Below are 15,223 nucleotides of genomic sequence, written 5' to 3'. Positions count from 1 at the left end.
TAGCATTCTTGCCGATCGGCCGAGAGGGACAGCCGCTCGACCAAGTACTTCATTGCTCAACCGAGTATTCCTCTGCCATCTCCCATTCTACTTCCCTGCGATGACGAGTCTAGATAGTACGTTCACGCCTAACCAAAATAGCGATTCAATCATCTACACGCGCTTTCGCTTAGCTCATCCCATTGCTGGTCGGATGACTAATGCCCCGTTGGCCCTTGATGTAAGATTCCGCTCGACTACCATTCAGTGAGTCCATTGGTCCTCTGACGTTGATCTCCTTATCTTTGACCTCCACATCGGCTTGCCTTTGGTGGACCCCCTTTATCACCGCATCAATCTAGATATTTAAGGGGGCGTTTGGTTCTTTTCTAGGAATATGAATCAGAATGAGAATCATTGTATTGTGGAATGAGAATGAGTATGAGCATGATATCACTCTTAAAAGCAATGTTTGGTTAGTTGCATATTTTTTATCAGAATAAATTAAAATTTTCTTTTTTACCCTTAAAGGAAAATAAGAGAAAAAATTAGATGTGAGAGAAAGATGAATGTGAGAGAAAAATATGATGAAAGAGAATGATGAGAGAGAAAGTATGATGAGAAAATTGAAGAGAGAGAAAGTGTGATAAGAGAAAATGAGAAAAGAGAGTATGATAGGAGAGAGCATGATGAGAGAGAAAATATGATGTGAGAGAAAGTATGATAGGAGAGGATGAAGAGAGAGAAAATATAATGAGAAAAAAGAGGAGAGAGAGTGTGATGAGAGAGATTGAGGAGAGAGAAAATACGGCGAGAGAGAAAATATGTGTGATGAGAAAAAAAGATAACAGTGAGTGTGATGAGAGAGATTGAGGAGAGAGAAAGTATGATGAGGGAGAAAGTATGATGAGAGAGAAAGTGTGTTCAGGGAAAAAATGAGGGAGTGTTGCAAGAGAGATTGAGGAGAGAGAAAGTGTGATGAGAAAAAAAAGAAAAGAGAGTGTGATCGGAGAGATTGAGGAGAGAGAAAGTATGATGAGGGAGAAAGTATGATGAGAAAAAAAGAAGGAAGAGAGTGTGATGGAAGAGATTGAGGAGAGAGAAAGTGTAATGAGAAAAAGAGAAAAGAGAGTGTTGTAAAAGGTGGAACCGCCACCTTAGCGACCCCCTGAGTCCGGCCCCACAGATATCCAGAGGGGGTAAATCACGGTTAAGCTGGGCAGGAGGGATGACTGGGGGTCGAGTGGAATTTAAAGCGCAGCAGACCAAGGTTTTACGCCCATGTGCAAAGAGAAAAGAGAGTGTCATGGGAGAGATTGAGGAGAGAGAAAGTGTGTGATAAAATGATGGAGAGAGGAAATATTGTGGCAAAAGGCGAATACGCTCGTCCCCAGCGCCTCCGCCAACCCGTCCCAAGGCCAATACGGAGGAGGTAAATCACGGGCGGCTACTAGCCTTTGGAATAGTAACTAGCACATAAGGGAGGTATTTACCTCGGTTTTGCCGAGATTCGAACCCCAAATCTCATTGTGGCAACACCTCATGTGCTAGCCACTAGACCCATCCGAGGGGACGATGAAGAGAGGAAATAAATATGATGAGAGAAAACAAGGAGAGAGAAGTGATATGAGAGAATAAATAAATAAATATATTTTGATATTTGATATTAAGGGAGAAAATTTTAGTTTTAGGTCAAGGGTATTTTTGGAATAAGAGAATATTTTGATTGATGAAAATAAGGTAATGACTCATTGAAGGGGAGGTACATGAGAATGAGTTATTACCCAATTTCAAGGATTTATTACCTTATTTGTATTCATACTTCTATAATCCAAACATTAACAATGACAATCAATGATTCTCATTCTCCACTTCTATTCCCCTAAACGAAACGCCCCTAACTTTTACAGTATGATTAATTATGGATGTAATTAGTCCGGTTTAAAAAAAATTTTTTATCTATCATCAAGATAAACCAAGAAATTCAGATGTATTCTAACGGAGAGTTCAATGTCATACAATTTTCAAACCTCACAGATATAATATACTTTATATATAATTTAAATCCTTGTAACCTAATAAGTCTGTCCCACTTATTATCATGACACCATAGCTCGGAGAGGTAGGTTATTAATCTAAACTTGCCTAGAGACTCAACCATTTTGTATGGATAGCAGAAGAAAGTTTATTCGAGTTAGATGAGTATTATTAGCCCATGCAGCACATTTACCAAAAAAATAACACTCGTAAAAAAACTCCAGTGGGAAATTGATGAGTACCTAGCTAGATCGTCCATGGCATGCATATTAATCGAAAAAAAGGATAGAGACTGTGCATGCAAAGCATCAAGTCGAAAGGCAAAAAGTCCACGGGAAAACCAAACCGTTCGTTCTACGCATCATTTCCATCCTAATCAACAATATCGACTCTTCGTATCCTCCTCCATCGAAAACAGGCAACTCTTTAATCTTTATTGTCTCTGACCTGTTCCACGTTAACTTCTCTGCCAAGTTACTCCTTTTTTTTTTTTTTTTGCTGTCCATGCTTCGTCCTACCTGCGCTCTTCTGCTTCTTCCTGTGGCTGTGCTGCTGCGGTTGCACTCGCTCTTGCTCTAATGGCTGCTGCTTACTCCACCCCTCGCGAGCACGTCGAGTGGATACGCAGAGAGAGGTACTACATTGGGCGAGATGACAAGAATCCCCTGGCTGAGGACATCCATCAGGCCGTCCTCTACCTCTCCGAAGAGCTTTATTCCAAGGATGTCCACTTCCTCATGGAGCTTGTTCAGGTCACTGTAGTTTCTACTAACTCTTTCCGGATTCTAGGTCTTAGTTTGTGCTATGGATTGCCATCTCCACTAACCATTTTCAATCGTATTTTATTTATCAATTTGCATTCGACAGAATGCAGAGGACAACAAGTATGCAGAGGGCGTCACTCCATCCCTTGAGTTTCTTATTACTTCGAAGGATATCACGATGACTGGAGCCAAAACAACACTGCTCCTATTCAACAATGAGATAGGTTTCTCTCCATCGAACATTGATTCCATTTCTAGGATTGGTAAATCAACAAAGAAAGGGAAACGACACCTTGGCTACATAGGGGAGAAAGGTTTGCACTTTTGATTTTTGTTGGTTCTAATTGTTTGCTATTTTCTGTGAAAACATTTATTTCTATGTGACACTTTATATTGACCTCATCATGTAAGACACAACCAGACATTAAGCATCACTTCTTGCTCAACACAACACTTTATATTGATCTGATCTGTAATGCTGAATTGACAAAGAGCTGAGATACGCTTATTAAACCATGCTCTCGGAGATTTTCCATATGGGGGCTTTTTTAGCTTACTTGAGAGGTTAATCTTAGACCTTCCCTAACAGATCACCATTGAGGAATCTATTTTTTATGTCAAGTTGATGAAGGTGCCTATTGGATAATATCTCAAGTTTGAGATAAAATGTTATGGCATTATTAATATTTAATAATAAATTGACCAACAATAGTTTTTAAAATATATTTTTTAGATGAACAATAAATATTTTTATGGAGTTTATCTTCTTTTGTTACAAAAACATATACAAATTTTGGAATATAGTTGTTCTCCAAATTGTTATTGGCATAAATTTGACAACAAATGAAGTTTAATAATGTATGATCAATGATGATTATGGTATGCAATTAATTTATCTACTTTATCTTTAATTTTCACATACATGTTTGCTACATATTTTTTAGAACTTTTTAATAACTGTTGTCACTTTATAATTAATACATATGAATCACTCGAGACATTGAGAAAAATATTTGTTATGAAAATAATTTGGTTATTTCATTTTGCAATAATAACTATTTCAATATCGTCTAATTTTATTTATTTTCCCATTCCTCAATAAAGATTTGTACCATGTCAAACATCCACAGTAGATCAAGTCATAATATGCCATTAATTTAGTAATCTTGAGTGAATGTAAATTTGAGGAAACTCATATAGGCTCTTTACTACAATCATATTGCTAACTAAAAGATATATTTTCTTGTATCAAGTCGAAGTTGGGTGGGTATCTACTTGTTAATTGATTAGTGTTTAGAATTCGACTATGACATTATTTATTTATGAATTTGAAGGCATAGGATTTAAAAGTGTCTTTCTGATATCCAGTAAGCCCTTTATCTTCAGCAATGGGTATCAAATATGCTTCAATGAGGAACCATCACCTGATTGCAACCTAGGCTACATTGTGCCTGAGTGGGTTGATGAGAATCCAAACCTTTCTGACATAAAAAATTTGTATGGTCCTTCAGAAAGCCTTCCTACAACTATTATAATCTTGCCTTTAAAGATTGAAAAAGAGTCAGCTGTGAAAGAACAACTATCAAATTTACAACCTGAGGTCCTACTTTTTCTTTCAAAAATTAGGCAACTATCCGTGAGGGGAGATACTGATGATCCAAAGTGTAATACTGGCTGCAAGATCTCTATAACTGGTGAAGACAATTGCCAAACGGGAAGGAACATGAATGCAGAATCATACCCTCTCCATCTTTCTGCTCAAGAGGGCCACAAGGGTGAGGAGGAACAATGTTGTTACTACATGTGGAAGGAAAGGTTCCCTGTAAAACCAGAATGCATTTCAAAGAAGAGAGCTGAAGTTGATGAATGGGTGATTACTCTGGCTTTTCCCTTTGCAAGGCGGTTGAATCGTGGGATGAGAAAGTCTGGTGTGTATTCCTTTCTTCCTACTGACATGGAGACTGGTTTTCCATTCATAATCCAGGCAGATTTCCTTCTAGTTTCTTCAAGGGAGTCGATACAGCTAAATAGCCCATGGAATGAAGGAATTCTTAGCTGTGTACCTTCTGCATTTACGAATGCTTTCACTACACTAATTAAAGGAGCACATGAGGCACCCTCATTTTCCATTCCCTTCTTGTTCAATTTCATACCAGTGGAGGAATCTCATATCAAGTTGCTTAATCCTGTGAGACAATCCATCAAAGAAATACTTATTGCTGAGTGTATAATACCATGTGAATTAAAGAATTCACAAAAGATGTTCTGTAAGCCCAGTGAAATTAAGAGGCTTGATCCTGCATTTTGGCGTGTTCTAATTAAAGCACAGGAGTCTGGGGTTGAGATACTTAACCTGCATTCACATCGAAGTCATATTGTGAATGCCTACTTGGATAATGATGACTATAATAATGTACTAGGATTTCTAGGAGTTGGCTACGTTGATCTAGCATGGTATGCATTATTCATTTGGGGTTCCAATCTTCCAAAGCGAATGCCTGATGATATTTATGTAGAGCTTCTACACTTCATTGCTCTGAATTGGAGGTACTCTTGTTTTAAGGACTTACCTCTGTTGAGGTTTATTGATGTCACTGGCAACATATCTTTGTTAAGTGTATCACAAGCAGCAATAGGTAAGCGAAAGCTATGTATTGCCAACAATGATAAGATCATCACATGGCTTATCAACTGGAATCGGGAGTTCATATCTGTCTCAAAACTATATTTTATGCCTCAATCCACACAATTGTCTTTAAAAGTTGCAAAAACAGAATTAATGGATTTTCTCAAGAAAGTTGTGAAGCTTCAGGCTTTATGTCTTTATGACTATGGGTCAATTGTGATCAAGTCACTAACTAGTAGCAAGCTTGTCATAGCCTTCACTCATTTTCTATATCATTCTTGTAAGTATAATTATGCTAGTAAACGCTGCATAAACACGTTGTTCTCTCACTCTCCAATAGTAGATGAGTATGGAAAAGTGAGACATGAAAAGACAGAAGTCCTTGTGCCGGCCAGCATGGGCAAATGGATAATGCTAATGGGTTCAAATCCTTGGAGGGCTGACAAATATTTTGTACTGAGCAGGGAGTATTTGGCAACTGCAAATTTTGCAGGAAATGTTACATGTGAAGGACAGATTTTGAAGTTCCTACAACAAAACGGAAAGGCCTCTGATGTTCCACAAGTTTATCCTCCAAATGCAGCTTTCAAAACTGTTTACTCTCCTTTGACAAAGGACAATGCATTTTTGTTACTTGAATGGATTAGAAATATAAGATCTTATGGAACTAATTATAAGCTGCAGAACTTTTTTAGCAGCATCAAAAGTGGAAGCTGGTTGAAGACATCAATTGGTTACAAGCCACCTTCTGAGTCATTCTTGCCGAGCTCTGGTTGGGAAAGACTACTTCAGGTAGCATCAACACTTGTTGACATACCATTAATCCAGAAAGATTTTTATGGTGAAAAGATAACAGAGTACACTGAAGAACTTAAAGAGGTTGGAGTCAGATTTGATTTTACAGACGCATCACAATTTATTGGTAGCCATCTCAGGACTATGACAGCTGACTCCACCTTAACCAGAGAAAATGTCTTTTCGCTGCTCAAGTTGGTCAGATATTTGGGAGAGGTAAGCTTGTCCCCTCGCTATCTAATTCGGAGCACCAAAACTGCAAGATGGCTAAAAACATCAGTTGGTTTCAGATTACCATCAGAATCCATATTGCTTGATTCAGAATGGACACTTGCATCACATGTCAGTAATCTCCCTTTCATAGACACTTCATTCTATGGCGAGCAGATTGTTGATTACAAGACTGAGTTGCAATTGTTTGGTGTTCTAGTTAGATTCGACAAAAATTATAAGGTTGTGGTTGATAACTTTAAAATTCCTTCAAACTGTGTTTCTGCTGATGCTGCCATTTTCATACTTGAATGCATACGAAATGTTAACATTCCTGATGATCTCGTCCGAAAGTTATCACAGACTAAATGGTTGAAGACCCAGCTTGGCTATCAAAATCCAGATGAATCTTTTATGGCTGTCATAGAATGGGAATGCCTTCTTCAGGTTGTCAGCGGCATTCCGGTAATAGATGAGCCAATTTATGGCGGTAGAATCAGGTCATATCAGGCAGAGCTTAAGAGAATTGGAGTAGCAGTAACCAGAGATGACTTCTCAAAAGCTATTGCTTCTCAACTGAATATCCTTGTAAAGAACACATTGATCACAAACAAAAATGTTCTTGCATTGTTAACATGTTATAGGCATTTTGTCAAAAAGCAAATTACATTCCCACATGATCTTTCCCTTTTCTCCCTTGAGAAGGAATGGTTGCATACTAATCTTGGATTCAGATCTCCAAAAGCTTCCATCCTATTTAGTCCAGAGTGGGAGCCTATCTCAGCTATAACAAATCTTCCATTTATCGACGGTAATTCTGCATTCTATGGTTACTCCAATGAGATCAATGGTTTCAAAAATGAGCTCGAGGCCTTTGGTGTTGTAGTTGACTTCAAAGAGGGAGCTAAATTTGTCATAGAGAGCATCAACCTTCCAAGAGATCCTTCTGTCATTAATCCAGTTAGCATTATATCCGTATTTCAGTGCATTCGCAATCTGAAGGAAAACACAGAGTCTCTTCCAATGGAGTTCAAGCAAAAGATGAACAATAGATGGATAAAAACAATTCTAGGTTACAGATTTCCAGAAGAGAGCCTTCTTTTCTCGCCCAAGTGGGAATTGCATAGAAAAGACGGTCCGTTTATTGATGACATCTTTTATGGATCTGAGCTTGCTTCTTATAAAAGAGAGCTTAAAGAAATTGGTGTATCTGTGGATGCCACTCAAGCATGCCTGTTACTGGCACTTCATATTAAGTGTCACTCTGATATTACTACAATCTCAAGAGTGTACCTATTCTTGAATGAACATAAATGGGAGCCTGATAATGAAGCTGCAGAGTGGATTTGGATCCCACAGGGTGGTGGGGAATGGGTGAGCTCCAACATGTGCATACTACATGATAACCTTGACCTATTTGGTTCCCAACTCTTCATTTTGGATAAATATTATGACACAAAGATTCATGAATTCTTTTCAAGGGTTTTTGGGGTTCGGCTTGGTCCATGCGTCGATGACTACTGCAAGCTCTGGTCCTCGTGGGAAGTTTCAGCGCACTACCTTACCGTGCAGCAATGCTCCGCTTTCTGGGTCTTCATTGCGAAGCACTGGAATAGCAACTCAGTGAAACTTATGCTGGGAAGCATATCAAAATTACCAGTTCAAAGTAATGATGAGGTCATTCTTTCCAGCAAACAAGATGTATTCATTCCCAATGATCTCTTGCTGAAAGAACTGTTTGACAAGGTTTCTGGAACAATCTTTGTATGGTATCCTCAAGTAACCACTCCTGCACTTTCTAGAGCAAATATGAACAAGATCTATAGCAGCATTGGTGTTCGATCAATTTCTGAGGCTGTAGAAAAGGATGAGTCTTTGAGGACCACTGGTGCTAGTGTTAGGGAAGTTGATCAGAAATCTCTGATATGGATCAATGGATTGCTGAGGATTGTGATTGCTTTTCTTTCTAATACTTCTCTTGATATATTTGCTAATGAAAGGCATAGTCTTGTCAAATGTTTGCTTGATTTAGAAGTCTTGGAAATTGATGAGCCTGTTACAATTAGCTATAAGCTAACACTATCCTCGGGAAGAATTTTAGATTCAAAAGGTACCAGAATATTCCTTTGGGAGAAGGATAATGCGAAGTTATTCTTACAAAGAGATAAAGGTGGAATGAAGCGAAAGAGACACAACATTGAATATGCAACAAATTTTGCTGATGTGATAGCAAGGGGCCTATTGTCTGAAATGCCTGATCAGATTGCTCCACTTGCTGAGCTCATTAGGCTTGGCTGCTTGTTGGACTTTGAGGAAGATGCGGTGGACTATTTATTGAAGACCAAAAATCTCCAGTTGTTTCCTGAAGACGTAGAGTTTCTATCATCTATATCGTCTACAAAGGTTCAATTTACTATCTACTAATACATTCTTGTTTTGAGCTAGTAAAGTCCTCTCATGAGTTTCAAACTATACTCACTCTTACGTACTGCAGAATGTGGGAAAGATTGAAGCTGGAAAAACTGCTACAGTCCACTACTAATTAATGCTCAACTGCGCTGCTATTTGGAATCCTTATGTAGGCTTTTGCTTTCCAACATGCTTTTGGTGATGAAGTTTCTTGAGTCCTTCAGTACTTTGTAGTATATAATTTTGTCTGCGATAGTTCAGTAATTTTCATGCTTACTTAAATATTTATGCTTATCATCACTACTACTGAAAGTTCTTAATGTTTATTATGCTTATCATCACTATTTTTTGATCTTCCACTTGGTGAAAACTTTCCGTGGATTTTGTTTTATCTAATTTGCTTCCTTGAATCAGTCTTTATTTAAGATCTTATGTTGGATTAGTACCTAGTTTGGATTTTGTTCATTTGCAAGAATGAACAATCCTCCATCATCTCTTGGGTTTGTAAACACTTTTGCAAGAATGAACTATTGGGCTATTTCTTATATAAGCATTGACAAAGTTTTGAGCCAGTTAGGGTTGCACTAAGAAATCCTATATTTCTTCTAGTTTTGTGCTAACTATGCTCAAGGCTTTCAAGTTTTTGGATAAGGTTGAAGGCTCAACTCGACCACCTTCGTATTCTCTTTTACTCTATTTTTCTCATTCCATTATTGTTTAGAGGAGTGGATGATTGTAAAATATCTTAGATTTTGATTATGTTTTACAATCAATTGAGTGTTATGCTCTAGTGGAATCTTTTTGGGATGATCCACCAAGTATATCATAAATTGTGGATTAGGAATGAGGTCTCTAAACCATGTTAACTTAGTTTGTTAATATTGTTTTGTTTGTGTTTTCATATATATTTTTGTTGCATACTCTTGACACTAACATCATACACAATCATATTCACAAATAACTATTTCACTATTTATGTTTGAGTGAAGAATTTTAATTTAGGGGTCACAATGATTTGCTATGATTTATTTGCACTTGTAGAGGAGGTTGGACACTGTGATTTGATTTGATTTCATTTTTATAACAACTAGAGACTATTGATAAATGCTTATAAAGTGTCATGAAATCTTAAGTCTATCAAGTTGGATGAGCTCTTTTGTCAAATCGAGTTACATGAAGAATTTAATTTGAGTCAAAGAGAGTGCAAGAAATGTGTAGTATTTGTTTCTATCTTATATAAATTGTATTGTATTGTGTGAACTTATTTCTGCATAAACCTCATGAAAAATTATCACTCTTTATAATATTATATATAAAAAATACTAAAAAAATTAACCGCCTAGCGGAAGGTGGCTGAGGTCACCACCCTACCACATACTGCCACTCTTCACAAATCTAAGGACAATATGTATGCAAGGGTGATGATAATTTGGGATTGTAAATGTAATAAGTTACGTGACCTTTTGGGTTTTATTTATGCTTTCTAGATCCATAAAAAAAAGTTTTTGCCAAAAGTTATTGATGGGAACAAAGGCGGAATTTATACATGGAAAGGCTGAGGAGAATGCTTGGAGTATAAAGATAATCTTAAAGATGCAATCATGAGTTCTTTAGGTACATTAAAAATCTTTTGCCAAAAGTCCTTTATGAGCATACAAGCCTCGTTACAAGAAAATTGAGAAAGATAAAGGGGAATGCTAGGAGTGTAAAGATGACCTTTTAGACTCAATTTGAGTCCTCCAAATCCATCAAGGACTTTTGGCAAAAAATATATTGATGGGCAAAAAGACCTCAAATATAAGGAATTAGATTGAAGGAAATTCTAGAAATGTAAAGATGACCTTTTGGACTTAATCTGAGTCCTCCAAATCCATAAAGGTCCTTGATAAGCATAAATGTTGGTGATAGAATGAATTTAAGCATGGGAAGATTGAGGGTGATAAAGGTCTCTGATTTTAGAAAAAATGAGCATGGAGAATCTGTGAGGAAAATGCCCTGACTTTTGGCAAAAGGTCCTTAATGCGCAAGCAAGCCTTAAATCCAAGGAAATTATGCATGTGAAGACTAAGGGGAATGCTAAGAATGCAAAAGTCATCTTTTGAACTAAATATGAGTCCTCAAGATCCATCAAACACTTTTTAAGGAAGAACTGTGGGGAATGTGATGAATGTAAACATGACCTCCTCGATCTAAGTACTTCATCCACCAAAGAAATTTTCGATGGGAAAATTCCATGATTGGTGGAAAAATTTAATATTTCTTGATTTTTGATTTATTCTGATGATCAGTGAAAAAAATTTATGGGTCAAGTCAGTTATCTCAAAACTAGTTAATGAGATTAATTAGATTTATCATTTCTTTTTCATCCAACATGAAAAAACTATAAAACTTAGATATTCATACATATATATAATTTTATTATACAAGCAAAACATATAATTACACAAATTATTAAAACTAAGGTTTTTAAAAAATAATAAGCTGTAAATATACAATAAAAAAACTTTAAATACATTGTTTTAATATCAATAATCTATTGTTATTTAAAAAAAAAACTCAATATCTTTAAACAATTAAACAAAGAAATTGAGAAACAAATATTAAAGATAAGAAAAAATGATATGATTTTTAGTTATCTGCCACTAGGATAAATCGAGAAGCATACGCAGTGGTCAGTTCAGAAGCACGACATTCTTTGATTACGCCTAGGGGTGTAATCGAGCCGAGCCGAACTCTTAGATGTTTGAGTGTGACTCGTTTATAATCGAGTCGAGCTCGAGCTTTATTTAACAAATATATTCATGACTCACGAGCTTATTCGAGCTTTTATCGAGCCTAAACAAGCTTAATAAATATAAATTATAAATTTAAATATTCATTAAAAACTAAATTATATATTTTTTTAAAAATTATAATATTCTTGTTAAAATTTATAATTTTATTCTAATAAATAAATTTAATATATTTGTCTATGTTTTTCATAAGTAGAGTGTAAAATCTATAAATTCAATATCAAAATTATTATTTTTTTATTTAAAAGTTTATTCATGAGTTTAACGAACATGTTCACGAGCTAACGAGCCGAATATTGTGAAGCTTGAACTTGGTTTGTTTATCTTAACGAGCCTCATTAAACGAGCTCAAACGAACTTTTATCGAATCGAGCTTCGAATAGCTTACGAGAGGCTTGGCTCATTTACACCCCTAGTTACGCCTCTCATCTGGAGAAAAAATTCCTATAAATATATCGTGACTGAGGTTTGAACCAATCGTATGGTGCATTAGGATCAGTTTATATAACTTTTTATATATATTGATTGATTTTATTTTCCTAAATTTTTTAAAAACCAAGTTTTAAAAAATTATAATTATATTTGATTGATTATAAATAAGTTAATATATAAATTTATTGAGAATTATTTTTTTAAATAATAAGTAAAAAAATCATCCTTATATTGTTATATTTCTTTTAAAACAAAGAGTGTCTTTGTACTAGATAAAAAAAAAAAAAAAATATTTATTTACATACAAAAAATGAGAAAAAAATACAATTAAATAAACAAATATAAAACCAATTGCTGAGTGAATAATTTCACTAGCAAAAATATTAATTTAGAGATGAGATACTGAGAAGTATACATTAAAAATATCTAGATCTCCTTCATTTTTCCTAAGTTGTTCATAATTCCATGAAACTATTATCAAAGAATTTTGGAATGCAAATAAAAATTAGAATAATTAGTGACATCGAGGGATAGAATCCCTTTTCAACCCAATAGATTCAGCTCACATGGTGCTGATCTAGCCTTGTTACTCACAGATTGTATTGGGACATGACCAAATATTACCGACAACTCGTAGACCTAGCTAAGACCCGATAGCATATTAGATTTTAGGAACATGTCCAACTAAAAGTAGTAAAAGGCCATGGTATCAAACCCTAACTCTCACCTACAATAAATTTAACTTTCTGCACCGTGTAATTATTCTATCTGCAACTCATAAGACATCGACAGCATGCGTCGCGCATTGCGGTTAAGAGCGCACTGCAATTAAGAGCATTCAGATTGTGCTCTAGGCGTTGTTATTAAGAGTATTCGCAACGCGCACCACACGCTGCAATTAATAATATTCGTAGCTCACACCACATGCTGTAATTAGGATGTGATTTTAACCATATATAATTATTAACACCACACCAATGTAAAATCAAACTCAAACAATTTCGGCATCATATAATTATAATACCACACACAAATAGCACATGCAATTATAATACCATATATAAATACCAAAAATAATATGATTTCACTACTTATAATCCAAAATGATAATAAGAAATTTACTTAGTAACATAAATCTTTTCTTACAAAAATGTATATGATTTCAAAGTCAATAGAATCTATATAAGTCACACAAAGCTATATATTTAGATAACGAGTAATGATATGTAGAGAGAAAAAATATTATGACCCATTATTTTTATTTTTGTGGATGATCATATCCAAGTGCTGAGTCGACGGACGCTAGGGACGTGGCACGCTCCGCTGTCTCCGACTGGTGGTGTAGATCTCCGGCGAACCTGCAAAGAAGCCAAGCCGGGAGGAGTTTCCCGACAACGGCCCTTCGACGCTCAAGTCAGGCAACGAGAGAGACAGCGTAATGTGGCTACAGTAAAGATTTGCGCATACCTTCGTCGACGTCTTGGGGTCCTTATATAGGACCTCGGGGAGGCGCGGGCACGCTTCTCTATGCGTGCACGCTTCCCTAAACATACCTTAACAAGCCTCTGTCAGAAAAGTACCTCTGGCGTCATTCCGTAATCGTCCGAGTATATCCCGGATGTGACGGTGGAAGCTTCCGCCGTATGATCCTGTGTACAGCTCGGCCGCCAACTCTACTGTTTGTCGACGACAGGTGTCTCGAGGATGATGTTATCCCCTGTCTCTTTTGTCCTCTTGCGTTCCCTGTCTGTTCCAGGGCCAAGCGGGTCGGCCACTCGACAGGCGTATCACTTCTGTCACCGGTTGTAGGTATTTGTCTGACCTGGAGGACTCCCGGCCGTATGCTCGGATGAGATTGCTCCTGCCTCTGTTGCCTGGTGCCCCGGCCGAACGGACATCCTCTCGGCCTTGAAACCTTTTTACCTTTTAAGCATCGGAAACCCGACCCCCAGTCGGGTTGTCTTCATTCGGTTCGGGGGGTTCACGGCCGGTCGGCCTGCATCGCCCGGTCGGTCGGCCCGCTTCGTCCGGTCGGCCGTTCTCAGAGTTGAATCTCTTGACCTTTGACCTCCACATGTCGTTGACCTTCCGTCAATGAGGATCCCCCGTCTTTATCACCGGATCAGTGGACTTCATCAATTTATGTGTTTATCTCTGAACTTTTCTCTGAGATTTTTTCGATATGCATATCCTTTTTCTAAGATAACCAAAAGACTTGTGCATCCTAAAAAAAAAACATTTCTTCATTTGATAATTAGGTCCATCTTCTCAAAAAAAAAAAAAAAAAAAAATTCTCTGTCAATCCAAACTTTCCGATCTACCAAGTCTAAAACATGCTCCATGCTCGATATACCCTTGAGGGGAGTAAGCATCATCGTCCATCTTCTGGGACATCTAAAAGAATGGGGAATTTGCATAGATTAGCATCTTAACAGTAGTTTCTTTATAGTAAACATGAATGGGTAATAGATCTTAAAACACAAATAAAGTTTCTTACCTGTTTAGGAATAATCTGTATAAATATTTTTCCCATAAGAGTTAGCACTTGAATCATTCCCACTAGTTTTTCCCATTAAAGCTTCAGTATAGGCAGGCTCGGAAGTTGTAACTGACAAATACAGTCCTAGAGAAACACCTCCTACTCCCCCTTCTATCTGTTGATTATTCCATGTGACCATCAAGAACCTCTCATAGGATGGAAGAGATATGCTCAACTTAATTCTCCGACACTTTGTTGTTAGCCTAATATGAATTGACGCCTAGATAAATGCATTGAGATATCCAAGAATTGCTCGTTGAAACTTCCTTCATGTTTGATGAAACAGGATGCCTACATTTGTGTCTTTTAGAACCGAGAGAGGAAGAAAGAGATGCTTTGTACAAGGACACAGTTGGTTTTTCTTTGTTGAAACAAGCTAGTCCGAGAAAGAGATGCCTACATCTCATGCTTCAAAGTGATTCTCTCAGAACAACCCAAAGCATATTTTGTGCATGTACAGAGGCCTTTATCTAATCACAAGAGAAGAAAAAAATACAATTTCTCAACAAAAGGAAAAACAGAACAAATAAAACCATTTTATCAGTAATTCCAAACTCAATGTTTATATTCCAACCAGCCATTCTGAAATACATAAATAATATTTTATGTACTATGAACTTGAGTGCACCCAAAATGCAAT

At 36.7% G+C, this 15,223-nt stretch overlaps 1 protein-coding gene across 1 annotated transcript; it reads left to right on the top strand.

The window, feature by feature from the left end:
- Window positions 1–5,214: 5,214 nt before the first annotated feature.
- On the top strand, window positions 5,215–9,082 carry LOC121986112. The gene is made up of 2 exons (XM_042539920.1): window positions 5,215–8,814; window positions 8,906–9,082. The coding sequence occupies exons 1-2, from the start codon at window positions 5,275–5,277 to the stop codon at window positions 8,951–8,953; spliced, it is 3,588 nt and encodes a 1,195-aa protein (XP_042395854.1). The 5' UTR covers window positions 5,215–5,274; the 3' UTR covers window positions 8,954–9,082.
- Window positions 9,083–15,223: the final 6,141 nt, after the last annotated feature.

The sequence above is a fragment of the Zingiber officinale genome, chromosome 5B (genome assembly GCF_018446385.1).
Source record: "Zingiber officinale cultivar Zhangliang chromosome 5B, Zo_v1.1, whole genome shotgun sequence".
Lineage (NCBI taxonomy): Eukaryota > Viridiplantae > Streptophyta > Magnoliopsida > Zingiberales > Zingiberaceae > Zingiber > Zingiber officinale.
The sequence above is the reverse complement of the archived record's forward strand: the minus strand, read 5'-3'. Positions and strand labels throughout refer to the sequence as shown.